Source organism: Gymnogyps californianus, chromosome 1, assembly GCF_018139145.2.
Source record: "Gymnogyps californianus isolate 813 chromosome 1, ASM1813914v2, whole genome shotgun sequence".
NCBI lineage: Eukaryota > Metazoa > Chordata > Aves > Accipitriformes > Cathartidae > Gymnogyps > Gymnogyps californianus.
Window position 1 is genome coordinate 129,081,711 of NC_059471.1, and position 26,999 is coordinate 129,108,709.

General features: G+C 47.3%; 1 protein-coding gene across 1 annotated transcript in view; it reads right to left on the reverse strand.

Annotated features, from left to right (window-relative positions):
- The window catches only part of ARHGAP31 (Rho GTPase activating protein 31), a 60,091-nt gene extending 34,277 nt beyond the window's left edge, over positions 1–25,814 (reverse strand). Inside the window, exon 1 of the mRNA XM_050904994.1 lies at positions 25,715–25,814. Within this exon, the coding sequence (XP_050760951.1) occupies positions 25,715–25,814 (100 nt within the window). The remainder of the gene's footprint in view (positions 1–25,714) is intronic.
- Positions 25,815–26,999: the final 1,185 nt, after the last annotated feature.

Consider the following 26,999-nt stretch of genomic DNA (forward strand, 5'->3'; position numbering starts at 1 on the left):
CAGAAGCAGCAGGGAATACAGCACTGCTCCATCTGCAGCCTTGTGGCAGATCAGCACTTTGCGTATGTTGCAAGAGGGCAGCTCGCTCGCTCTCCAAAGCCTGCGAGAATCATCAAGGACAGCAGAGGAGGCAGAACAGCATTTGCAGATGGTGTTAGAACAGCCTCCCAGCCTTCTAGAGGTTGATGCCGGCCTGGGATTGTTTAGAAGAAAATATTTCCTGCCATGTTGTTTGTGTCTACCTCCACCCCAGGATGTCGGCACACAACTACCGAGATGCACCCAGAGCGTACGGTATGGTTTCTCCAAGGCTGACCTGCAGGGACTGTACCTCTGTAGCTGCCTGCCAGAGGGGTAAGGGTATCAGAAACAGAAACTAGTTCTGTCAGAAGGTCAGTGATGAAAGGAGGTACGATATGGCTTTTACTGGCCCTAATAAACAGGGAAAAGAAACAAAGCTGAATATTACAGCATGATGGTATCTTCTTATTCCCCAAACAGGCGTCTACCCCCTCACATAGCAGGGACAACTCAGGAGAGACATGTATCTATATGCTACTCTTCTTTGCATACCCAAGGCCCTTCAGCCCTCAGTGGGAGCAGTCGTCCACATGACTTTCCTCCTCCACAGAAAATCCCCCCAGTTCCACATGGGATACAAGCCTCTCCCTCCCTTCATCTCTCAATAAATATGCATGCCAGGGGTTATCAAGCTGAGGGTCATTCTCAGTGCTAACAATGGAAAAAAAAGCAATATCCAGCTGTTACTAAAGTAGTAAATCTAGTCACTTCGCAATTGTGCTCCTCAGTTTCCAAGCCCCCCAACGGATTCCTGATATATTCCATATTTTACTCTTTATTTTGTTTTCCATTTGGCAAAGGACAGGCTCCGAACCAGTGTGAAGAAAAACAACCTAAAAGCCTTTTTTCCCCCCCCTTTTTTTCTTTCTTTTTTTCACCATGCTATCTCTGCTCCAAGTCAGGCCAGGTAGTGCTTATCATTTCCTCTGCACTGCAAACACCAGCGTGCATGCGTTTCCTGCCGGCGAGTCCTAAACTGCAAGCTGACATTGTTTTCAAGGCCCCTCTCGCTTGGAGGCAGGAGCAGCTCTGCCGCACAGCGTTTCCTGTTGATGTCAGGCCCCTCTTCCTCCCAAAGCAAATGGGCTTCCTGCCGGCATCTGTGTCCTTTTCCATGAGGACTAGCAGGAGCCATTTTCCTACACAGTGGCCGGGGGGAAAAAAAAAAAAGAGGTAGTGGAGACAGGGATATAATGGGGAGGAGCAGGGGTGGATGGTTTTTTTTCCTAGCAGTGTTGAAGAACATCTGGGACCCCTCTCAACGAGGAGGAGAGAGAAGAGATAAGAGGTCAAAACAATAGAGCTATGTCTCAGGGATGCCGGTATTTGCAAGTACCAGAGAAATCACTTATTAGCAGAGAACATCAGAGACTAATTACAGCTGCTGATTTCCCACTGCTAAGGAATGTAAGCTCACAAAAGAAAAGCTACAGCCATGGCCCCCATGCTCTAGCGGCGCTGTCATAAGCTGTGGGAGATGCCAAGACCTTTACACCAGACCATTGCCTTCGTTTTTATTCTTTCAAATGGAGGAATCTCTACTGCTGCCAGCACTGTTTCATCAACAGTGGAGAAACTGGACCATGATTGCAGAACATGGCTTACACCAAGCTGAAGCACTTCAGCTCCGCAGACTGCCACTGCATGAGCCACTGCCCCAGCAGAGAAGGGAAAACCTAACCAGACACCATTTCGGACCCCCCCACGGTTCATGCCATTCAAGGTTTGCATTTGTCCCATTAGAGAAGCTGATGGGCTTGTCCCGCCTCCCACCAGGAGGTTATCAGTTTGCTGCACAGTGTAAGAAGCAGCCCGGGAACGTGTGATCACGGGCTCTGTCATGGTGGGGACACACAACAGGGCAGAGAGCGAGGAGCACAGCCAGCCGTGGCAGCGGCGTTGCCTGCCCTCCGCAGCATTTCAGCCACGCAGCTCCCACAGCCTCCCGCACAGGGCAAGGAGCTGGCTTGTGGTAGCACATGTTCCCCTGCAAGCAGAGGTTTCCCATTACTGGGGAAATAGAGTCCCCCAGCATTTTCTATACCAAATCTAAAACTATGGCCAAACGGGTGGGGTGGGGAGGGGGTTTACTAGGTCCCTAGGAATAACCAGAACAGGACCTGTCCCTTAGAGTCTCAACTGCTGCTCCTAATGGTCCTCTGGGATGAGTTTCATGTATATTTCAATAAATATTGTTATAATGTGATTTTCTCCTCCTTTTCCTATCTGTTGCCTGGTCATCTTCCTGTGTCACTGTAGAAACTAAGCAAAGGGTTACACTGCAAATCTCTGGCTGTAAATTGCCACAGAGGCTGACAAAATTACTCCAGCTTTATGCAACTGTAGCCAGCAGCAGATGTGGCCCCAAGTCTGGCAGAGCCGGCGGAGTTGCAAGAGAGTGAACTGGGGCTTGGTTTTCCTCACACGAAGAAATCCTTACTCAAGGTGCAATTGCAAAATCTTGACAGCTGGTGCGGGTGTAAGATGCATAGGGAAAAAGCCCATCTACGTTCTCACAGCAGAAGTTGGCCAGGGCCACTGAAACTCACAGCGCTGACACTTAGGCAAGCATTTCCAGCCATAGAAGATGCACCCTGCATGGCTAAACTCAGCTGGAGCTGTGCCACTGCTTGCACATGACAGCAGGACAGGGGAGCGGGAGAGGAGACCTCCCCGTGCTTTTTAGGGAGCTCCAACCTACACGGTGCCAGTGGCTTTCCTGGAAGGCGCCTAGCAGCTGGCAGCGCCAGCTAAAACCCGTGAGCACTTTGCAGGATGGGACCCCATTTCCAAAGCTGCTCTGAGAGCAAAACCGCACTTTGACGAAGGAGTGTGCAAAGGCTCCAACCGAGCTCACATTTTCCTGTCGTGCTCTCCCTCTCTTTTAATACAGCTTGCTATTCGTGAATGAATTACCTCAATCCCTCTTAAGCAATGTACTGACCAGGAAAAGGGCGTGGGGATTATTAATGGAAAAATCCTTGAATCTTTTAGCCCTGTAGCATGGCTACAGTTACAAGGAAAACAGGATACCATGCTGCCTATGGGGAGGAGGAAGAGAAAAGGAGCAGAAACTCTAATGATCTACAGGGACTGACTTGCAAGGAAGAACAAAGTGGTGGTGGTAAATAGGCACAGCTGGCCCAAATTACCAGGGGAGAAACGAACGCGCACAATAGCAGTCTGCATGAGGTGCAAATACCACTGAGGGAAAGGGCTTGTTCTGGATGATCAAGGGGTTGTAACTAGGAGTGACTGAATGAAGTTATGAGGGGAAATTTAGGTTGAATAGTAGGAAAAACTTCCTAAGAGTGAGACATAGTATCATGTAGAATTGCCTTCTCAAGGGAGGGGGTGGGAGCCACGCTGCCTGGATCTTTAAAATTAGGCAGGAGATTACTCTGAAGGGAACAGCCCTGCATGGGCCACCATGACAAAGACAAAACGATCTTGCCGGCCTTCCCATGTCGTTATCAGGCAATGCCTTTTAAGCCACAGCGAGATCCCCTGGAAGAGCTTGCTGTGTTAATTATAAAGGAAAGCACATAGTGCCAGCACTCACTACAACAAGGGACAACCGCAACCAGCAGCTGGAGTTTAAATTGGATACTAAAGCATGCGGGAAGAAAGGCTACTTGAAAATCTTCCAGCAGAATGATTTTTCAGTGGGAAAGTGTGCATTTCACAGAATCAAAATGTTTCACCAGAACGCAGGGATTCAGTTCGATTTTTCAACCAAAGGAACACTCAAATATATTGTTTCTAGACGGTGAAATATGTTCCTTTCCATTTCATTATTTTCAACATCATATAACCTTTTGGAGAATTTTTATTTAGGGGAAGTTTCTGCTTTTTTATTCCAATTCCGGATGACAGGAAGTCTTGCAATAGGGGAAGATGGAGCACAGTGCAAAACAGGAACTGGCTCTAATGGATATCAAGTGATATCATCAATGACTGGCTAGTGTTTGCTCCTCTCTGTATACTTCTGAGGATGGCAGCACCGTTTCTTGCAAGCTGAAGCCCAGAATATTGTGTGTGTTTCTCGTCAATGAACGAGAGAAAAAGGAGGCGAGTGTCCTAGGGTTTGCTTTTCAACCCTCGGGATACAAAAAACCCTCATTTGAAATCTTGCTTGTATCTCATGTCCCCCATTGTGAGGATAAAACCCCAGCACAGTCTCACAGAATGTGCTTTGCTTCCGTCAGCAAAAATCGAACCCCTTGGCAAGGAGTCATGAATTAACAGAGGATAAGTATCGTTCTCATCCCATAGGTGCAAAAAATGAGAAACAGAAATGAGTTGGCAGCCTGAGGTCATGCAATGAGTTAGTGGAAGAGCTAAGGTTAGAGCCTACGCCTTTGATTCCCGCTCTGTAACTAAACCACACGGCCAGTTTTCTGGTATCTGAACTCCTGGTAAATAGAAACTTTTACGTTCAAAAGTTCGGAAGTTGGTAAAGCATGCAGAGATTGCAACTGGCTTATCAGAATCACTGACCCAGAAAGTTGAGTTGAAAATCTCACACCGATGTGTTTTTCTGGGAGAGGCTCAATTCTTCCCAAGCTTCTACCAAACCAGAAAGACCCTCCCTACCCAAACTTCCAGCCAAATCCTGGACACATGGACTAAAACTTCAGAAGGAGATTTGAGTCAGACATCGCTGATCACATTCTTGAAGCAACCTTTTGGGTTGGTTGTCCTAAAAGTTAGCCTTGTACCAAAAGACCAGACTTCAGTACCCCTGTGCCTGGGAATGTTTGGAACTGGAGCCACGCTTTGTGGCTTGGTCTCACTTCTAATTCTTTTCTTTTTTTTCCTCTTGAATGGTTGTCTCATAACTAAATACCACAATAATGGCAAGAAGCTACCCAGAGGCCATCTGGGGAGAAACTACATTATTTCTGATCGTTTCAGGGAAGGGAGGTTGGTGGGGGGTGGGAGGGAAGGCCTGAATTCACTGGAAAAGATGTCCTGTCTGTTCACAGATCAGTTATACCAAACTACTTGCGTTCCCTGTCTTCTGACTTCTTCCGTCTCCTCAACTATCCATTGGTTACCTGTCTTTACCTTTCATTTTCATTTCACGGCGCACTCAGTTTTCAGCATAATTTTCTTCCCATGGAGACCAAACTCAAGCCTCACCTTTGGGACCTGGACTGAGGTTTAAAATCCCTGCCCAGCAAAAAGGCACTTGGATCTGGTATTTACGATTCTGGCCCATATCTTCCAACTGCAGCTCTAAACTGGATCAAAGACTTTTGTTCCTAGCTTTTGTTCCCAGCTTTTGTTCCCAGCTTTTGTTCCCTTCTCTGTTCCCTTGAAATGTCAGCAAACATGATGGCTTTGTTGATGCCGTCAGGGTGGTCTGACCGCTTCCCACGCTGGGCATGCAGATTGGGTAGCCATGGAGCAGTCAGCAATTCACTGGGTGTCTCCTCTAGGATGTTGTTGTTCCTCACACCAAGGCAGTGGCCTGAAGCAGCAACACTGCCATGAAATCAACAGAAAACAAATCCACCTCCAGCTGCCCTGGCTCGCACAGGGACACGCAGACTGTTTGTTCCAAACCAGCAGCTGCCAATGCTGCCAGGAGGACAGGAAACCATGCTGGGAACTCAGGGCTCTCCTCAGATATTGGGATGGATATCCACCCCTTCAGACATTCCCCGCTTTGTCTGGAGCAAGGCTCAAAATACATGCGCTACTGCTGCCTCCTGAGCCGACAGACTGCAGGGCTGTCAGAGCTCACAGACCTCACAGCTGTTCCAGCTCTCTGCTGACTTCCAAGTGGAAATGGTTTCTCTCAAGTCCAAGCAGAGGGACACAGGCATGTCCTACCCCAGACACCTCCCGTCACCTCCCCAGATGCCCCCGGGGCTGCTCTGAGATGACCTGGGACCTCCCTGGCTATTGGCTGTTCCTTGGTCAGCGCTGGCTGCACTGAGGGGTAGGGGCAGACAGCACTGCCGGCCATCCTGACCCGTGGTGTGCCCTGAAAGGTTTTAGGAGAGCCTGTGCAGAGCCCAGCAGGCTCTGCCTGAGCCGTGGGAAGCACCCGCAAAATATGTCTGCCTGCTGTCGCAGCATCACAGGGCAGTTCACAGGAGGGATGGGGAAAAAGATAGGCTACGAGTCAACTACCAACCACAGGCCATATTTCTCTGCCCCATCACAGGAACCACTTTTTAGCCTGCACTGCCCAGTAAGGGTTGCCTCAGCATCACTCCTCTGCCCACCTGAAGTGTTTGTACCAAAGGGGATCCTCAGGGCTTCCAGGACATTTGTCCTACTCTCTCTGCTTTAGCTGCCAATATGCTGCAAAATATCTGTCGTGGCCTCTCAGCTGTTCTGAAATAATGTGTTTGGCTTCAGCCTGAAGAGCCCGAATAGTGCTGCTCTACTGCACTTCCCTGCTAGCCTTCACGTTAAGGATGCGATCATATTTAGGAATGAGCTGAGGCTCTTCCTGCTCTCTGCTCTGCACCTCTCAGGTTCAGTCGATCTTTTCCTACCACCATGTTTTTTCCCACTGTTTATTATTAATTCATTTTCTCCAATTACAGCAGAAAAGGGCCCTGGCCAAAGAGGAATTTTGCAGCATGTCTCAAAAAAAGATCATATTTGTCTGCAGCTTGGCTTCATTTAAGGAAGGTCATTCTGTGGTCAAGCACTCTCAAAACAGACAATGCCTTGTCTCCAGGTCTCCAGAACCTCCCATCCAGGCACTGTCATCGAAGCTTTCAACTTGAGTGCTCCTCTGCTATGTATCCAACCTCACCAATACCTTCTCAGCAGTCTGTCCTTCAAGAGATTTAGGCCAACACAATCCACTTCTCTTGGAGTTGATGGTACCACCATCTTCAATGCCAACTGCAGTAAATTACAGCAGTGCTACCTGTTGTTGACAAATCCACCTAAAATTTGGTTCTTTTTTTCACTCTTGACACCAGTTGTGTTCTGGTGCATTCCTTGGACTTCCCTGGAGCTAATTTGTAGCTTACTCTGGTGGTAACAGGGAAAGTGCGGATGTTGCGGAAGCACTTTGTCACAGGGGAGATTCACAAGTACCCACGTCACATGGACGTTGCTTTTGTTTGTTTTTCACCAACCTAAATCATAAGCCCCTTTACGGCTGGGAACACTTGCTGTATATGCAGATTTGAAGTACTTCCACACCAGTTGGCTGCAGCATCCCATATTTATACTAGTGTCACTAAGGTCAGAAGCTGGCCCGATGCCATGCAGCCTGTGCTTCTGGAGGAGCTCAATGGTAAAAGGCAGTATGCTGAAATGGAGGCAAGGTGTCAGAGTGCTGCAAGGTGCTGGAAAAACTTTTCAGAGACACAGTAACAAAATGAAGACACCCCTTCTCTGCCAGCATGTAGATCCCTTATACTTCTTGTGTCCCACTGTGAGAGACCCTGTGTGTTGGAGCACTTGAATGGACACATGGGGTGCCAGGAACCACATGCTAGGGAAGGCCTGTGGTGCAACGTGCAGCCAAGGAGTATTTTCCTAACCGGATCCCTTGGCTTGTACAGCCCTGCTCCATCCAACTTTGCCACACAGCCCTGCACGTTCGCTTCTACTCCACAACTTCTTACACCAGAGGACAGCTGGGCAGGGAACATTCACTCAGACCCAGCTGTGCCTCTGGCCCACCCGAGCAGAGTAGGAAAGGGGCTGCAGGGAGACACATCAATCCGAACGCATGAAGTGCAGACACAACTGTCACAGAGTATAGACCAATGCCCTGGTCCCCTGGGCACAGGTGGTCCCATGTAGAGTTAGAGCCTGGTTTCACACGCAGCGTGCGGGCCATCCCAGGTTTTAGGATGAGCTCTGGGTAGAGATGGGAATCAGTTGTATGAATCCCACACATAATGCGCTACCCTTGATCTGAAATGCTGGGCATAATGGCATGATTTAGCAGCATAGCCTGGTTCATAACGCCCTTGGTTTTGCAGTATGCAAGCAGACATTTGGGTGGATGATGTCTTGTTGGACTCAGGCTGGAAGGGGAGATGGCAAAGCGGGTGGGAGTCACAGTCAGGTGTACATCAGCAAGCTTGACCTGCTCAGAAGAAACAAAGGAAACATTGCAAAAGATAGTGGCATTTCCAGGGAATCCACTTCTGAATCTGGCTTGCCTGGCCGCGACCTGAGACTCCTTTATAAATCACATCAGGAAGGCAGCATTGGCCAACAGAACACAACAGCTAATCATAAAATCCGAAGAATATCCATTATGTGCTCAGCTAGTGACATTTTAAAGCCTATAATTTTTTGCATCTGTACTCTCCTGGCCTGTAGTATTTACTCTCCCTTCCCTTGGAGCCAAGCTAGAGACAGACTCAGATAAAAACCCTGCAGCTGAACACCCCGGATTTCAGGGAAATTGAACTCAGGCATCTGTACTTCAAATTCAGCCCTTGTCAGAGCAATCTGAGAAGAACCAGTTCAAAATGAGCTGGGCTCCAGACAGGCATCTTCATCTCCCACTTTGGGCAGGAGACAGCAGAGGTCAGTGCCAGACCTCCAGAGTGCAATCCAAGAAGGCTCTTGAGATATGCAAAACTCTGGTGCAACTCAAGTCAGCTTTGTAGACCTGTAGACCTTTGTAGACAACAGACACAAGGTATTTTTCTTCTGATTTCAGGTTTTGTTGGGGAAATTTCTTAACTTTGATTTGGTAGCACTTGGGTAACGTCAGTCCTCTTTTACACAACAGCCCAGGCACTCCTGACAGGAATCCTTATAGAGGGTTTGAAAAAGAGAATTGGAAAAATACGAATTTGGGAAACAGGAATGTTATAACCTTGCTAGAGCAAAGGCAAAAGCCATTGCGCGCACACAAATTTAGAAGCAGCAACAGCAAAATCCTTTGAAGGAAAACAGCAGTGATTTTTATTATTGCCTTATATGAGTTCAGAATGTTGCAAAAAGTTAAACAAAGCAATTATAAAGCTGGGTATTTAAAAATATGTAATGTTTCACAGTCTCCTTTGAGATGAATCAGGTATCCAAACATCTGGGGACTGCAAAATCCATCAGGAAACACAGACAGGTGAGACACATCAAGACAGGAAGGTTCAGGGCTGCCATCGGAGAGAGAAGGAACAGCAGGAGATTCCCGCAGCTTCTTTTGGGTAAGAAATGTTAGTACTACATGGATGTGTACACTAAACAAATAGAGGAAGAAAAAGAGAGGGCTAAAAAAGGTTTTTGCAAATCTCCTGCTGTTCTGTGTCTTTCTCACTTTGCTCTGATCTCTCTGTACATGTCACTGGCTGGCAGGATGACTGCTTCCTGATTCATGATTTCATATTTAATTCTTTCTATATAAAAGGAATTTAAAGGAAATTATTACAAATAGTTTGGCCACACTGCATCAAGTCATTGGAAACTATTTCATTAACCCTGATGTTTTCTTTTTTTTCCCCTCCTTTTTTTTCTCCTTTAAGAGAAAAGTTAGATGCTTTCCTAAACGCTTTCCAGACCTGACTGCATGTGGAAGGCAAACACAGCCCAGGCCTGGAAGAAAGAGGCTCTCATACTGGACACCCCAGTAGCTTGGGGCGTTGCAGGCGGTGTCCTCGGCAGTGTTTCCTTTCAGAGAGCCGTTGCTGCATGAAAATGCTTTGGGTGTAGCAATCCTGTGCTCATCCCACAGGCGCTTCATGAAAGAGGCAACTGTTCTATGTTGGGAATTCAGAGAAACCTCTGGCCAGCAGCGGCTGCTGGAGGCGCCCTGATTAAAGCCCCATTGTTTTGCCCACTCCAGCAGTCCTCCTAAACTGCTCCCTGATGAAGCTCCTGTCTGTCCAGTGGTTTGGGAAGAGGCAAATAAGTAAATACGGTCGTTGCTGGGAATAACAAAGATTGGGGGAAGCAAGGAAAGAGGAAGCAACAAAAAAATCCTTTAATGTATTGCATTTCTTCAAAGGCAAATGCCAAGGAGTTGGGTTTCTGGGCTGTGTTTCTTTTGTCTTTCTGACTCCTGGATCTTGCTGTCCTAAGGACTTTGAGACACTAACAAACACATTGCAAACACAAGAAGGGGTGTTGCAGGAAAAGGGCGTTGAGATCATACTTAATCAAACTTCCTTACATTTTGATAGCTACAGTACTGCTGTATAAGTCAATCATCTCTTTGCCTTTGCAGTTCTCTGCAGCCAACACAGCTGAGCCACACACTTCAGGCCAAGACCTATATCCTGATGTTATTACATGGCTGATGGGTTTCAGAAGAAAAAAACGCCAGGCTAAGTTCATCTCCTCGCACAGGACTATCTCAAAGGGGGACGAACTGCATGATCTAAAAGCAGGAACTTACTTGAGACTGTAAAATCAGAGAAGTTTTGATTCATAGCACAGGCTTCCAAAGCAAAGGAAGCTGAGGCACTGCACGCCCTAAGCAGGCAATGAAGCTGAGCACATTTAAACATTAAGTATTGAAAGCTTATCCAAGCGAGACAAAGCTGCTCTTGCCCACACCCATAGACTCTGGAATTGCTCAGAGCCTGAAGCTCATTTTAACATCAGTTAGGCACCAAAGGGGGAATGAAAAAATGTAGTTAGCTGATGAAAAAATGCATCACTCGCTATGCAGTAACTCAATGGCATCTCCTTGCACTTTCCAAAACCAAGCTTGTTTCAAGGGCTGAAAGGAGCCAGAAATAATTCCCTCACCTCTCGCCCTGGCTCAGTTTTGGGTAAGAATCTGGAAGAGGAGTCTTGGATAACAAGAGTTGTTGGCACTGTGAGCATCTTCCTTTACTCTCCACTGTTTCTGATGAACACTATTCCTGTCTATCGTCCAGCTGTCTGTACCCAGAAAAGCATCTCTTCATCTGCTCTACCCCTACTACAAAAGCTGCCAGGATTTTGAATTTTGCTCCCACTTATAGCCCTCTCTCTTCTACCATTCACTGGCAATCTCCAGTTCTTCCAATACGGTCAGTTTTGCTCTCAGACTAGTTTTTCCAACCTTCCCCTCCTCCATTTCAAGCATATGGGAATTTCCTCACATGCTTTATCCACTCCACATTTGCCCTTATTCCCTTCCCCCATTCGTTCCCTCCAGTCTCCTTTTTCATTTCTCTGCCACACTTCTGCCCTCCCAGCTGTTTCTTTGGATGCATTATCATTAGCTTCTATCAATAACCTAAGGTTGGGCCTGGTCCCAAAACCAGAATCAATTGAAATTGCTGCCGGTGACTTGTAAGGGGCAGTCCTTCCCATGAGCCAGTAATGAACCATGTCCCATGATGTGCAATGACAAAGCTGTGTTACTGCATATTCTCCCTTCTAAATCAAGGACTATAAAATGAAGATTGCAGTCTTGCAGAAAGTCTTTGTAGCATTTTTCTTTTTTTTTTTCCCTTGGTTTTTTTGCAAGATTAGCAGAACTAAAGACAGTATCCTGGACAAATTCCAGTTTAGGATAATCTCTTCTGCTATTTCAGATAGATGCTGCATTGTTTTTCCATTTCCTAGACCCAGAGGTTAGGTGGTAAATGGCTGTCGTTCTCTTCAAAGCTAAAACATCACGTATCGGGGCAGAGGCCTCACTAACTCAGAAGGAAGCGCTAGCAACCTTCCTCTCTAGGTATGTAATGCCACCCTGGTGTTCCTCGCACCTCCCTCTGAGGCTCTTGGTATGGGGCCTGCCTGAGACAGGCAAGCTGGGCAAGCGCCGTCCTTTTCTGCCCTCACTGTCATCCAGCGTGGCACTCCCCACAGCTGCAAGAGCCCACTTTTCAGTACCGGGTGATGAAAACAGCTAAGACCCTCCACATTTAATAATAATAAAAAAACCAATAATAATACTGAGAACTTTGTACCAAAAAGAAGACGATACCAGCATCATTTAACCACTGAGGAGAGTAGAATGTGGAAAAAGGAGGAGTGGCCTAAGGTCTCTCACTGGGTCAAGCAGTGGCAGGAGCAGAGCTTGCCATAGCCTGTGGCATGCCACTGGTGTCACTCCTACCATCTCCTTTGCTCTACGCAATTCAAACTCCAATGTGAGCAACTCAGCCTTCATTTGTGTACAAACACGGGAATGTAAAGAGAAAAGCAGAAGGTGTGCTTTTAAGCTGCTTACATCTCCACCAGGTCACCAAACCAGATGTGGGATAAAGGAAGCCAAGCTGAGGGTGCAAAATCTCATTTCACACATGAACGTCCATGCTCCCTTTTAGCCACTGGTACTGCCTCGGTGCGGGGCGTGGAGTGGACGGCACTGCCCAGAGCATGCGTGGAGCATTTCCCAATATTTCAGACAACTGTGCTGCTGGTAGCTCGCAAAAGCACTCAGTCAAAACCGCTGACATGTGTCAAATCCCCCAAGCAGCATTACTGGCCCAGCCAAGTGAGTTCGAGGAGCCATCTGGCCAGGGACATGGAGCCCATGTGCCGGGGGCTGGCCTCTTGCTCCCTGGGCTGGGATAATTGGACATTGTTCAGCCGCTGAATCGCCGCTCTGTCAGGCTGCGGGCTTGTCTCGTAGGGACAAGCTAATTAACATGCTAACTGCCAAGGGAAGGAGTGGGTCAGGGATGGCCCTCACCCCTTCCTCTCCCCCATAATAAACAGGTTTATGTGAAACCACAACGCCCCGGCGCAGGGAGGGGAGAATGGGTGGGGAAAGGGAGGGGAAGGGAGAAGCCCCTTGAACACTCTCCATTCAAACCCTAATATGGGAGCCCTCATCAAACATTTCCTGCCATATCCAGGTTTCTGTTTGCAGTCGGTTCTCCGTGAACTTGCGAGCAGCCCCCGCAGCTGCCCAGAGATCTCAGTGGCACACAGTGCCACGCTTGCTGCCTTCTCTCCCTTGTCCCGCATCGGCTGAGGTCCCGCTTTTCAGCACCACAGCCCAGCCAAAGAGCTGAAAGCACTGCAGAGGCAGGACTCCACCGAATGTCCCAACCTCCACACTGGCGTCACCATGAGGTAAAGCAAGTAGCACTATTGCTATCAGCCTCTTTTCAAGGAGGCAGAAGTGGGGAAAGGGCACAAGCTAAAATATCTTTCCTTAAGCACAAGAATTGATGTCAGGAGCACCTGCACTGTCCCCTGAATCACAACTATACAAAATGTTTTCATATCCTGCAAACATTCTCTGTCAAGAGGCAGGAACACATTTTTCTGATTTTTCCCATTCTCCCAAAGAAAACACACATGTCTCTCTCCCCTTTTTCTACCAATGCTCACTTAAATTTGCTTCATAGGTATACAACGTTGCAAAGAAAAGCCTTGCTGTCACCCTTTGTCCATCTGCTAAATCCTTCCACTATCCTGCCGCGAGTTCAAATCGGTAGTAAGAGATGCATGAAAAATCCGAAGTAGGGAACCATTATTAGGTCAGGGATAAGCCTCCAGAGCTGCAGTTCACATCTGTCTTTAATGCCCAAGAGCTAACATCAATAATTTAACGAGCGCCTTACATCCTAAAATATTTCACAAACTGCAAAAACAAGACTCACTCCACCCAATTCTAGGCTGGGAGGTGGCAGCTGTTGAACTGGGCAGAGCAACACTACATGACAGTTTAGGACACTGGGTAAAAAAACAAATCATGGCTCCAGCTGAAATTGCTTCTGGAAAGGGAAAGACACAGCACAGCATGCACATGTGTAAAAAAGTACCTATCCCCTAGAAACAAAAGATAAACCAGAGCTTTTTTTAAAGGATTGGGGCCCTTGCTTTACCCTGTGCCCAAATGGCAACGTTTCGCCAAATGATGCCAAGGCAGCAACTTGACTGAACTGATACTACGCTTGCCATCTTCTGAATCACCCACCCCATTCCTGCAGCAGATCTTTTTGGGCAACTCCCATGCAAGCACTAACCAGACATAAACCTGCTTAGAGTGTAATTGCTGCAAGCACAGCTTAAGGCTGAACAGCAGCACACTTACTGAGCTGCCATGTTTAGGAGCCTAAGTAGTATCCAGTTAATCTTCTCAAATCTCATTATTGCAGCAGAGTGACAGATGGGTATTTTAGCAGGCTAGAAATGAGGACTAATTAGGACTCCTAGCCCTTCTTTGTATTTATTACATTGGTTCCTTCCCCGCCTCTGAAGCACGTTTGCGAGCAGTGCCAGGGGGCTGCCTCCACCGCCGCGCTCTGCCTGCCACCCCGAGGACAGCGGGTACTGGGTCACCTGCGCCTGGCTGATCTAGAGATGGGGCTGCAGGAGGATGTCACTCCTCATCCAGGTTCTGGCAAGTCTAGAGGGGGACCCCAAATTGAAGTTATTGGGATCTGGGACTGAATTTCCTGACTCAGACCCTGTTTGTGGCTTTACACAGCAAACCTTGGGCAGCAGTATGTGACTGGCACTCACTATCGAGCCAGGAAGGAAGAATAATGCACTCAGTAGATCAAAACCAGCTCTTCCCATTTACCGCTCCTAAGCCTGCCCCAGGCGTAGACGCTTGATGTATTGACTTTGGCAACATGTGCATACTGCCATCCTGGCAATAAAGTTATTGAAACGGCGGGGGGGGAGGGGGCACACACAAAAAAACCCAACTAAGTAAGGGGAACCGAAAACACTTGAGAGAAGGGAGAATCCCCCACGCCCCCTCTGTAACCCTGAGCCGTCGCCTCAGGCCAAACCCCACGCTCCTTTTAGAGATTCCAGGACATTTGTTTTAACTTTTTTTGCTGCATTCCTCTACCTTGTTGTACTTCTGGTTTCCAGCCAGGACTGGAAGGGAGACAACAGGATTATAGAAGGAAGTCTGTTGCTCTATTTTTCTGGCTTGATTAGAAGCAGAAGATGCAATAAATCTCACAAGAGAGTTTGTTCTCAGTTAGCCCCTCATGTATCTGAAACTACCTGACCAAAGCAAGGGTAGGGAAAATGCAATACCAAGTGGAGCACACTAGGAAGATAAAAAGAGAAAGAGCAAAATGGTGAAGCTGTTCCCCTCTCTGATTTTGCATAAGAAAGCAATTCAGTCCCTCTGACAGCTTATTTATTTCACACAAATTGCAGCGCAGATGCAAGGGATCCAGAAGGAGCCTCACCCTGCCTGATCACACCTCTGAATCTCCTGAGGTGTGACTGCCATCACTACAGGCAGCACCATAATGAGAGATGAATAGAAAAACAAGCACTTGTTGCACATGGAGCAAAGGGGTTTCCACATCCTGGTTGGACCTGTTGTGCTGCCAAGCTGCCTGTCTGCAACAGCACTGACAGTCATATTCACTGCTGAGATGGCAAATACAGAATACTAACAGTATCAAAAATATCCCAACTGAACTATTCAGATCCAGATAAACACCCCCCCTCCCCATTTTCTCCCAGTGTTCTGGGTTTGCTAAATCGGCATTTTTTGATGAGCCAGTGAATATAGACGGTGAGATCAGGCACAGATCTAGCCTGGATTCTCAGCCCTGCATCCCACATGTAGAGAAAGTTTGTGAGCACATCAGCTCCTTTCAGAAAAAAAGGCAGTACCAATGCTGCTGTGTTTGGTGAAAACCAGCAGTGGTATCCTTTAAATGAAGTTTGTACTGGAGAATCTGATCTGGTCTCCTGCCTAATGCTCTTTAGGAAACAAGTTACACAACTTAGTTACAGCAGGAATGTCTCCTGGCCCTTCGGATGTTCAATCCCTATTTTAGAGATGCAGGTATATCTCCTCTAACCATTTCACCATGTGACAGTACTTAATGACATTATAAAACCAAATGCACACACATTCCCAGATGGGAGAGAGCAAAGAAAGGACATGAGATGTAAAGAGAGCTTTGCATTTGGTTTGGGGTTTAGTTTTTGTTCTTTCTTTAACTGTTCGGTGCTTTACAGAACTAAACAAAGCCTCCTGTTCCAGATGATAAATCTTCAAGCTGCTCCTGGCCCCAGAGAGCACAGGAGAGAATAGCATTTCCAAAGGCATTTAGTTAGCTGAGCCTTGAGTGTAGAAGAGGGCAGAGAGAAGAGCTGGAGATAAATGGCCATGAACTCAGCTCAGCTGCTCTGGGCATATTTCTGAGAGCAGCAGCCACAGCTGAGAATCCTGCATGAGGATGCATGTTTCCCCTCCCCTTGCTCAGTCCCCGTGCTGGAGAAGGGCATGTAACACAGCCACCACGAAAAAAACAAGTCAGGCCACAAGCCCCCAGTTCGGTGCACAGTGCCTTTGGGGGGGCTGTACAACCACCACCTGAGAAAGGTGTGCTGCTTCACAACATTATTTGTAGGCTTTCTATCAAGCCAAGGCTCTGCACAGCTTTCATAAGATGCAGCATATCAGCATATTGTATAAAGCATATATTAATTCATTTGAGCTGGCCAGCAGCAAGGCTGCAGAAACCATTAAAGAACAGGGGCCCTTTATGAAAAGACAATTCATTTTCAGCATTAACCAGGGCAGAAAGGATCCTTTACACTGTCCCAATTGCATGTTAGTTATTGACTGAAATTGCCAGCCTAGGCTGGGAGACCAAGGCCAATTTCTGATAGAAACTGTATAAATTACTAGGAACATCAGAAGAATTAGGAAGACCATTGCCAGCAGGTCAAGGGAGGTGATCCTTCCCCTCTGCTCAGCACTGGTGAGCCCACACCTGGAGTCCTGTGTCCAGCTCTGGGCTCCCCAGTACAAGAAAGACTTACTGGAGCAAGCCCAGCTCAGGGCCACAAAGATGATGAAGGGACTGGAGCATCTCTCATATGAGGAGAGGCTGGGATTCTTCAGCCTGGATAAGAGAAGGATCAGGAGGGATCTTATCGTTGTGAACGAATACCTGACGGGAGGGAATGAAGAAAAGGGACCCAGACTCTTCTCAGTGGTGCCTACTGACAGGACAAGAAGCACGAATTAAAAAATGTGAGAAACCATCTGAACACAATACTATTTTACTGTGACGGTAGTCAAAGGCTGGATCGGGTTGCTCACAGAGGTTGTGGAGTCTCCATCTGTGGAGATATTCAAAACTCATCTGGACAGAGTCCTGGGCAACTGTCTCAAGTTGACCCTGCTTGAGCAGAGGGTTTGGTCTAGATAATCTCAAGAAGTCCCTGCTCATCTCAGTAATTCTGTGATTCTGTAACATTTTCTACTGCTGTTAAGGTAGCTCTTCCTATATGGACATTAAATCACCTAAGTCGAAGCAGCCATCCAGCCAACCCGGCATTGCTTGGAACTGGGGCTCTCACACACGGCATCAGCTGCTGGCACCATGAGGGAGGTAGGCTGGTTTGAGCCTAGGCCAGGCTGCTGCTCCCGAACGGGAGGACAGCAACTGAGGTAGAGGAATTGAAGGCAAGTGCAAAAAGTGTGGGTTTTGCTCTATCCCTTTTGGTGCACTGTTAAGATCAAAAGTGCCTCCACCGGGCTGAAAATGGGGAATCTAATCCGGCTGCAGGGTTGTGTTCAAGGCAGGAGTGTGAGACAGAAGAGGATTGGGACTTCTCTGTCTGCTTACATGGTGTGTGCCAAAAGACTTGTAGCGTTAGGGACTGAACTCGTTCTCACACACAATGATAGCATTGATCTGGCACTTGAGTGAGGGTGAAGTTTTGTATTGGTGTCTATAACTCCATTATATGCAAGGGCCTAAACATTTGACAAGCTAGGTCTTAAGCCCATGGTAAGTACTTTCATATCTGCAATCACACTGGTGCAGAAGACCAGAAAGTCTGCTTGTCATTTCAGATAAATATAGAAAACAGAGGGTTACATTATTGAATTAAGTATGAAAGTTAATAATACAGTCAGCACAGTTACCCCACATTATTTAATTTAACACTAAATTCAATTTATGTTACACTGTTCTCTGTCTGTGTCCATTGTAAACATGCTGCAGATTTTTTTTTTGTTGAGAATGCAAAACACGTTCACTGAAGTTATCAGCAGAGAAGCTGAAGGTTCTGGCATACGAACAAAGGACAGCTGGGGCTTAAGGCTCTGGGAATGTATGGAAAGTAGACACTAGTAAGCAACTAGCAACACTAGTTGCCCTTAGAACAACCAGCAGTGGAGCCAATTAGCAGTCTTTGTATTGTAATAAGGTATCTGTAGGTTTCCATGTCAAAGCTCTAAGGGCGTCTGGCACCCTGTTGGTGGTTTAGGACTGGAGGCAGACGCTGGTAGCTCTCCATCATTTAATGACCCTCCATTTATATCTCACACTTAGGAAAATGGTATCCAGTGCAGATCAGAGATCCAGTCCAAGCCGTGATGCGGGCAGTCAGTATGACAGCCACCCCACCCCAGGCCCTTCAGAGCAGAACTGGGTATACCATTACTGACAGGCTGTTTTCATTTCCCCTATTACCGTTAAAGGAGAAACACTGGAACATAAATCTTTGGCACAACCCTGACTGCCAGCAAATGTTACTGCTGTAGAACTGCGTCATATACGCAAAGCCCAAGTTACAGATGCAAGCTTTCTAGTATTTTGTTCGTGTCACGAGCTCTCCAAACTAGAACCAGGCCTACACCAAAACTTTGGATCCAACCACTGCAGACAACTGGGAATCTCCCAGACTACGTGTTCACCATGTCTACATCAGCCTATGTTGTACATCCACCCTGTGCAGTGCCAGCATTTCATCCACTGCAGTTATTTCCTTGAGCCTTTGAAAGCTGTGATACTACAAGCAGTGAAGTCCCTACTCCTTGGTTTCCCAAGTTCAGATGAAATCAGCTGTTACCAACAAAGAGAAAACATTTGCTAAATCAAAATATGTTTTCTAACCTAGAATCTGCAGGCAAGACATGTGATTCATGCTGTTCGCAGGGGGTGGGGGAGAAGGCAGGATCAAAGTGGGGCTTAGTGCATGCAAACGACACATGTGCCTCCTGCAGTGCTTGGTAAGGGAAATGTAAAGCAGGAGGCAGCATGGAAGAGCTCTCCGCTGATCACATAGCACTAGCAATGGAAAGTCAATACAGAACAAGGAGCTGAGCTCGCAACGTGAATGTCTAACTGCAGTAATACTGTGCCACAGAGACACAAAAATCCAGCTCCCAGGAACCAGAAACAGATTGAGGAAGTAACACAAACATCATCCAAAGTAAGGAGGAACAGCAGAGTAACAGAAGCAGACAGATGGCTTCTGCTCCCGTTGTTCTCAGTGTCTTTTTGCTCTCACTTCGTTGCCATAGAGGCTGATATCTGGGACTCATAATGTGATGCTCCACTTGTGAGAGCGGGTGGAGAAAAAGCAAACTTTACATTATTAATAATTTCCCCCACACTATCCATTTTGGCAGCAGAGTTTCTCACTCCCCTGTCCACTGGACATGCCTTGGCAGACTCTGAAAGGCCAAGGAGCTGTTTTCCCCCCAACCCCAGCCCAGCTCCTCCACCTGCCAATTCATGTACTCAGCCCTCAGGGGCCCTCTGTCATGGCTGTTTTCCACTGTACGAGAATACAGTCCCCCTTCTTTCGCCCCAAAACTTCAGAGCCTGACTGTCCCTTTTGCTCCTGTCACAAAGATGAGTGGATGCAGCCTTAAGTATCCACACAGGCTGCCTGACTACAGCCAGGGAGAGACCCCACAGAGTGCAGGTCATGGGACTTCTTGGTATATCAGCAATGTGAAAATGTACTGCAGCAGCACATCAGACAAAAAAAGAGGACTAATGCATTTCAAGCCAGCCCAAGAGGCTGTTCTTGTCTTGTTCTCCTCCTAGACCCTGCTGCTTCCTTCCTTGCAGGGAGACAAGTGTTCACATAGCCTCAGAGTGAGGTAGGTCAGGAAAGAGATCTGAATTGAAAGCAATTTGGCTATGGAAAAAGGTTTCTTTTCAGCTCGATCAGTTCTTGAGACAGAAATCCCCAGTGCCACAGTTTCTAATTTTGAGAGCGGGATGAATTCAGCTCTTCATTCTTCTGCAGCAGATTAAATGAGCGTGTGGCATTTTCATTTTTCCAAGGGGACTTTAAAAAAAAAAAAAAATGGCCTTGTCTTTTTCCTCCACATATTGCCATTAATGATCCTTCAGCAGTTTTCCCAGGACTTTCTGCATGCATCGCTAACCAAAAGCACCTACCCAAAAGTATGGGCATGCATTCACTTGAAAACATCAACACAGGAAAAGCAGCTTAAAAAAAATATACTAAGTGGACACAAATGCATCTTTGTGTGGTACACTATGGACTTACATGCGCCCTCACGCACATCCCTGCATGCTCTTACCCCACAAACACATGTAGCTGCACATGCAAGTGTGAGGAAGGAAAGCCACACAACCCAGAAAAGCTGCTTCACATCTGGGTAGCAGGTTTAACAATTGGCTCCGAAGGGAGTCTGTTCTCGAAGCAAACTACTTTCTTCATGAGTGACAGGTCTCCTCATCCATCTGAGTATGGACATGGCAGCTTCACAATGAAACACATAGCATCAAAATCAGGCAGAAGATAGCATGCTAAAGGGCTGTACCAAAACAGCCAAAGAATATCCAAGGCCACCTTTCCTTTGTACAAAGCATATTACTACTGAATTATTGTTACTGTTTTCCCTCAGAAATACTTGCCTATCCTACAGTAAAGTCTTGACCTACTGCAGCTCTCAAAAGTGGTTCAGATCCCGGGGAGCCAGTGCAAGCCAGAGCTACCACGTTTTTATGAGACTACTAACACTAAATGAAAATTTTCCTTACTCTTTTGTTGAAATGCAGTTGTGACAAGGCAGAAGCAGTCATTGCACAGCCACACAGCATAGAATAATATCATATGGGCTACTCATATTGTTGTCTCCTTCCCCATATTACAATCCAGGGGCTTGTAAGGGTTTCCTCACCCGTCTCCCTGTGCTACATTTGCACACAACAGCTCCCTTTCCCTCCCCAGCCTCAGGGAGTGCTGCTGGCCAGCCCTGCTCTCTGCCATGGCAAGAAGGAGCCTCAAGGGGAGAGCATGAGGGAGTTGGTGGCTTCAAAGCTCCTCAGATGAAGCAGCCCTACTTCTACAGGAAATAACAAACAAAGCCAATAAGCAGCATTAGACAAAGAGATAGAAAGTGCTTTGGGTGCTACAGGCTCAGGATGAGAGACATTGAAGGAGCTGTGGGGAGTGTGGGAGGGGGTTAAGGGGAAAAGCTGAGCTCATTGCATCCCAACCAGACAACATCAGGCAGGAAACAGATGTGTAAGAAACCACAGAGGGGTACAGCAACAGCAGAATTAACTCTGCAGCAAATAGGGGAAGCTCGGACACACAGAGCTGACCCACACCCTGAGAACAAGGCATCTAATCTGAGATTTGGCTTTTTGCAGTCCTGGTAGCACCTCCTATCCCAACATCTAGACACCATCATACTAAAAATGAAGGAAATGATTCAGCCTTTCTCCAAGTCCCACTTGACTCTAAGCAAATGAAGCAAAGGTAGGTCTGAATCAGTAGTGGTTCCTATGCAAAAGACTGGATTATCTTTTACTAGCACAATCCAATTTTTGTAGATGCTGCGTGTATTTCTATTTTAAAAAGTGGAAGTTGTACCTGGCTGTGTACCTGAAATCCCAGTCTGAATCTCCCACAGTTAGAAGTACTGGGAATATCCATTTTGACTTAGTCCCTCTCACTTTAACAGCTTTGACTTTTTCAGCTCCCTCTTACAACACTTCCGTGATATAACCAGAAGCAAGACTATTCTTTGTGACTGTTTTCTTAAGCAGTTCGGACTGTCCTGCCCCAACTAAGGTTTGTGCACAACTTTGTGTCTTGTCTTCCCTGCTGGCCCATCTGTCACTAGAAAATTATACTGTTATTACAGGAACTGAGGACCTGACGTGCAGCTCCCATTGACTTCAGTAGAGGCACTATATGCTTTTCTCCTCTGGAAACCAGGCTGGTTATCAAGAGGCCAAAACATAGCTCTAATGTTAATCCTTCAAGGCTAATATCTGTTAGCTCCATTGTACCCGTACAACACTTTAATAAAGTTTGACACAGCAAAATGTTTTAGCAGAGGGCATGAGCACTAACTTCCTCCTGCATGGGTGCCTATCCATGCCCAAAGCCTGACGCTGCTTTCTAGTGAAGCTCTGACACTCCAAAAGATTACTTTGTCTCCGTGTGTGGATTCAGCGCTGGCAGCAACAGAAGAGGGACTACGTGAAATCAGATCACTTTTACTCATTGGTATTGTCAGCCACCATTCTTTTATGTCTTATGTGAGCTTTTCCTCAAATCCACTGCTATTAAAGTCAGCTTGAGAATTTTAGTGGAAAGGAAGAAAAGCTAATTTTTCCCCAAGTTTCTAGCCCTCTTGCCAGGAGAAAGACCTGAAAACGTAACTCAGATGTACACTGATGTTTCAGAAAACAGAAAGCAGAAAAAGAACCCGGCACTGATTTTTATTTTATCTCATTATTTTTGTGGCCTGAGTCATGTTTTTAAATGCTTGGGAGCACTGATCACAGTCTGCCCCCATAAGGAGCATGACCAGTCTCTGTGTAGAGACTGCCAGCAGGAAAAGGCCAAGTAGGGTCAAATGCGATAGTGACAGGAACTGACTTGAAATACAGTAAATTCAACACATCTGAGCTTCGAACCAGCCACCAGACAGCAACATCTGTCCATCACCACTGACCTGGGTCAGATCTGAAGAATCAACTTAGGACTAAAGGCTTTGTATCACATTTTTAGTCTCCTGAGCTACCCCACTGTACCTGCTAAAGTCTTTCCATCTACACCGCTGTTAAATACTTTGTAGTTCTGCTGCAGCTTTTATTGTATTATCATAAAGCTCTTCATAACAGAGCCTTAGGTACATCTGTCTGGTAAGGGAGACAGCGGGATCTTTTCACCCTTCACTGAAACGCAGCCATCTCTGAAGCAGACCATAGCAAGTTATTAAACAGTTAAATGACAGGAGAGGAAATGCTGATACCTTAAGCAGAATATAATTCTCTCCACTGGAATTTGGCAACGACACAGGAACTAAGGTCCTTGCAGAAAGCACAAGCTGCTCTTCAACAACCGCAAGCATGCAGGGACTCAAGTTGTGCATCTCCTCCACAAAACATCACACAAGTAGTGCAGCAGCCCCTAACTGTAACGGACATGTACCAATAATCCGGAGGGAAAAAAGCCAAATTGAACTTTCTACACTAGCCTTGGCCGTCCCCTGTGCTCCCTTTGCCATCTCCAGCACCAGCAAAGCAGTTCTCCGCTTCTCTTCGCCTGTGCGTGTGCAGAACCAGTCACAAAAAGCAGCACTGCAGGATGGTGTAAAGCAGACCTGAGCATGAAAGCACAACCAATCTGACTTGTGTCTTGTCTGTCCTAGTCTGACTTGTGTCTTGCTTGTCCTACAGCCTCTTCTTCTTTTCCAGTTAACCCTTCTGAGTGCATTTTAAAACTTACTTTCACAAAGGTCTACAACAAAACGTTTTCTGGACAGCAGCCAAAGCGCTCTCCCTCTCCTCATCATTCCCAGATATCATGAACAGTCTTACATCTTCATTGCTTCCAAGTAGGGAACAACCAGAGCCTGCATCCCACCAGTTAAACACACAGTACTATCTAAAGTAGAGAGAAAGTTACTGCTTTATATCTCTACCAAAGCCCCAGCTTGCAGGAGCACTGGCTTGTCACTGGAAATAATAATTAGCAGGACAATTCAACTGTTCCCAAATCAACCATCTCTCATACCCTAAATGCTCTTCTAATTTTGTTTCATAGTTACAGGTTGCAAGTTTGTGATGTCCTGGTGACATCTGAACCTTCATTTCTTCCCAAGACGTCACTTTGGCATACTTGGTCACATTCCTATTGATCCTGAGCACCCTACTAGCAACAAAATGAGTATCTCTAATACTCTCATTTCTTCTCCCCCTGTCCAGATGAATTGAATTGTACCAATCTAACTTATACCCTTCCCAATAAACCTATAACAATTGAGTCTTTCATTTCTGGATCCCACGGCACTGGGCAACGGGATGTGCTATTCAGCAAATAGCAGTACTACATAAAGGGAAAGGAACTTCATATTCTCCCCCACTGCTCCTCAGCATGGAGAGATAAGTAGGTTGGAACTGTGAACCATCCCACAAATGAGACTTGAGACAATGTCCTTCTTTCTTGTGCCCAAAAAACTATTTAAAAAAAAAAAACCTATGGGATTTCTGGTAATAAATTTTGCTGTTCTGGCCTAATTTCAACTGCAGTAACTATGTTTCTCCCTTTAAAATCCCCCTTGCTGCTTCAACTGAATATACTGCGTGCGCCTGCCTTCCCTGCGTTGTTTTTCAGTGTTCCTGTAAACAGCTGTAAATTGTTCCTCCACCGCAGAAGCTCATGTTAGCACTGCATGGAATTTATCTACCTGTACCTCGCGCTGGCAAAGTGGTATCAGTTCATTAAGTCTGTTATTTTTGCTATTTTGATTCAATTGCCGTTAAGGGCTATATAAGTTAAAAGACACAGTAATTGTTACGGACGACTCACAATGAAATTGAATGACTGGTTTTCCCCCATACCTAAATAAATGCACATATATAACATTTTATCTTAGTGATAGATGTGCTGCCCTCTTCACTGTGCAACGGAAAGGACTACTGTTATGTAGTCCATCCCTCTGCCAGTGCAGTTCCACACTGTACTTCATCAGCCATGCTCATCAGCAAATGAAAGACCTGATTGTACAGCCCTCCCCGTACAAAGCTGACATTGCTGCTAGAAGCTTTTTTTGCTCGGAGTGGCCTGACATTGGTAAAAGTTAGTTAATTCAAACTGGAACATAACGCTAAACGTGGAACATAATGCTCACATCAGGGATGGTAACAGGCATGTATTTATTTTTCCTCTTGCTAAACTGCAGGTCTTTCTGTATGCCAAACTCTCAACTGCTTCTCTCATCATCCAAGCCTCTTTAAGAAAAATCGTTCTGCTCCTTCTCTCATCCAGGACTGACCATTTCAAGCTCAGGACCCTCTGATCTTATTGCAGCTACCTCTTGTCTGAGCTACCACGTTCTCATCTGATATCTGGGGGCATGGAGGTCAGGGGGAGGAGGAGAAGAGAGAAAGATAACAGGCAAGGTAGTGAAAATATTAGCTCAGCTGCCCCCTACACCTCACAGCCATCCCTACTCCACCCCACCCCCCAGTCTCTGTCCTGTCTCCATCCAGCAGTGAAAGGACAACATGGGAACTGTACTGGAGTCCAAGAGGGGCAGATGGGACGTTCCCAGTTCCTCCCTACAGCCCTGCAACACTCTAGTCTCGTGGACTTTGGGAGGATTTCAAAGTCCAGGAGGAGGCAACGCTAAGCGCAGTTCTGATTTCCGAACCTAGCTCCCTAAAAGCCTGCTACGCCCTTCCACGGCCAGGCGGATGGGAGAGGGCATCGCAATGTACAGCTGGCCACCTCTGTCCACACTTAGGCAGCCCGAGAGCCCTAGCCCAGTCCTTTCCCCACACACAGCACTACTCATGCAAGGGTCATGCAGACGCGTCACCAAAGCAATCTTCTGATCGTTCATTCATTGTAACTGGGCAGTGACTCCACTTCCTGGGGATAAACCAGCTCCAGGTTGTCTAGCCCTCAGCCTTGGGAAAGGTCCGGTTTGCAGTCCTACCAGTAAAAAAAGGGGGACACACGCTCTGCTCCTCCACAACCAGAGTGAGAATAAAGAGGCATTTACCATCCTGCCCAGAGCTCTCCAGATACTCCGTCAGGTCGCAGCCGAACGCGCTCGCGGCTCCCTTCCTCTTGAGTTTCTGTTTGGCTCCCTTGTTCTTCATGAGGTTAGTCCCAAAAGAGGTTCGCCCCCCTCCTGCCTTGCCCCCCTCCCCCCGGCCTCACGCTGGGTGACAAAAATCTTGCTCTTCTCCTCAGACCACCGCCCGTGTCCCGCTCCCAGGGAGCAACATCGGGGGTCCCGTACAGCGTCCAGCCAGAGAAGTAAACATTAATCCCCACCAGATGTTGGGCTGCTCCTGTGGCAGAGGAAGGTCAGGGCGAGAGGAGGCTCCCCAGCTGGCAGCAGCAGCGATCATAGCCCGAGCCCGGAAGGGTTCTCATCAGAGGGAAGTGGGTGGTGGACGGGTGCCCGCATCGGAGCTGGTAAGTTGGGGGCAGGCGATGGTGGGGGGGACGTCTTTCCCTCAGTGCGGTCCTGGGACCCTCCACGGCCACCTTCTGGGTTTCGTCAGCCGCGCTGTCGCCAATTCCGGCAGAAAGCGTCCCAGTCTGGTCGTCCTTCTCTCGGCTTTCGGAGGAGACTGGAAGTTCAAACGGACTAATGAAAAGGGACGGTAGAAGAGTCTGCACAAGGCTCCTCTTTGGCTCCCCCCCTTCCCCTCCTCCTGCCTTCGGACAGTTAGAGGAATGAGAAACCAGCTTCCTGTCCTGACTCCCGCTCGCTCGCTCGCTCCTTTCCCCCGTTTTACAAATCCTAGGATTATCCAGCTCAAAAAAATGCTGAAAGGAAGTTAGCTGAGGAGGGGGGCGGAGGACGGTTTTTGGCAGTAAAGTGCGTGTGTGTGTGTGTGTGTGTGTGTGTTTGAGAGGCTGAGGGAAGGCAGGGAGAGGAGTTAGGGGACGGGGATGGGGACAGTGGGGAGGAAGAGGGAAAGCCTGTCCTGACAGTCGACAGATAACGGACTGCCTGAGAGGAAATCACTGCGAGCTGAGCTGCAGCCCGCGGCGCGGTCAGACGCTTCCTGTGCTACCAACGCTCAGCTCTGAAAAGGCCCGAGAAGGGGCCGGCGAGGAGGAGAGAGAGCAGGAGCCGCTCCGGTAAATCTCTGCCTCTATTCATCAAGTCCTTCGTCACAAGGCGCCTTCCTGCCCATGACTCTGTCACTTCAGGATTTGCCTTCCTCTACAGAGGCACAGGCTGGAGATACCGAAGTCCAAGAAGGGGGCAGAAAGCTGGGAAACTAAAGAGAGGGGGGAGGAGGGAAACCTTCAGCTCCCTCCTCCCC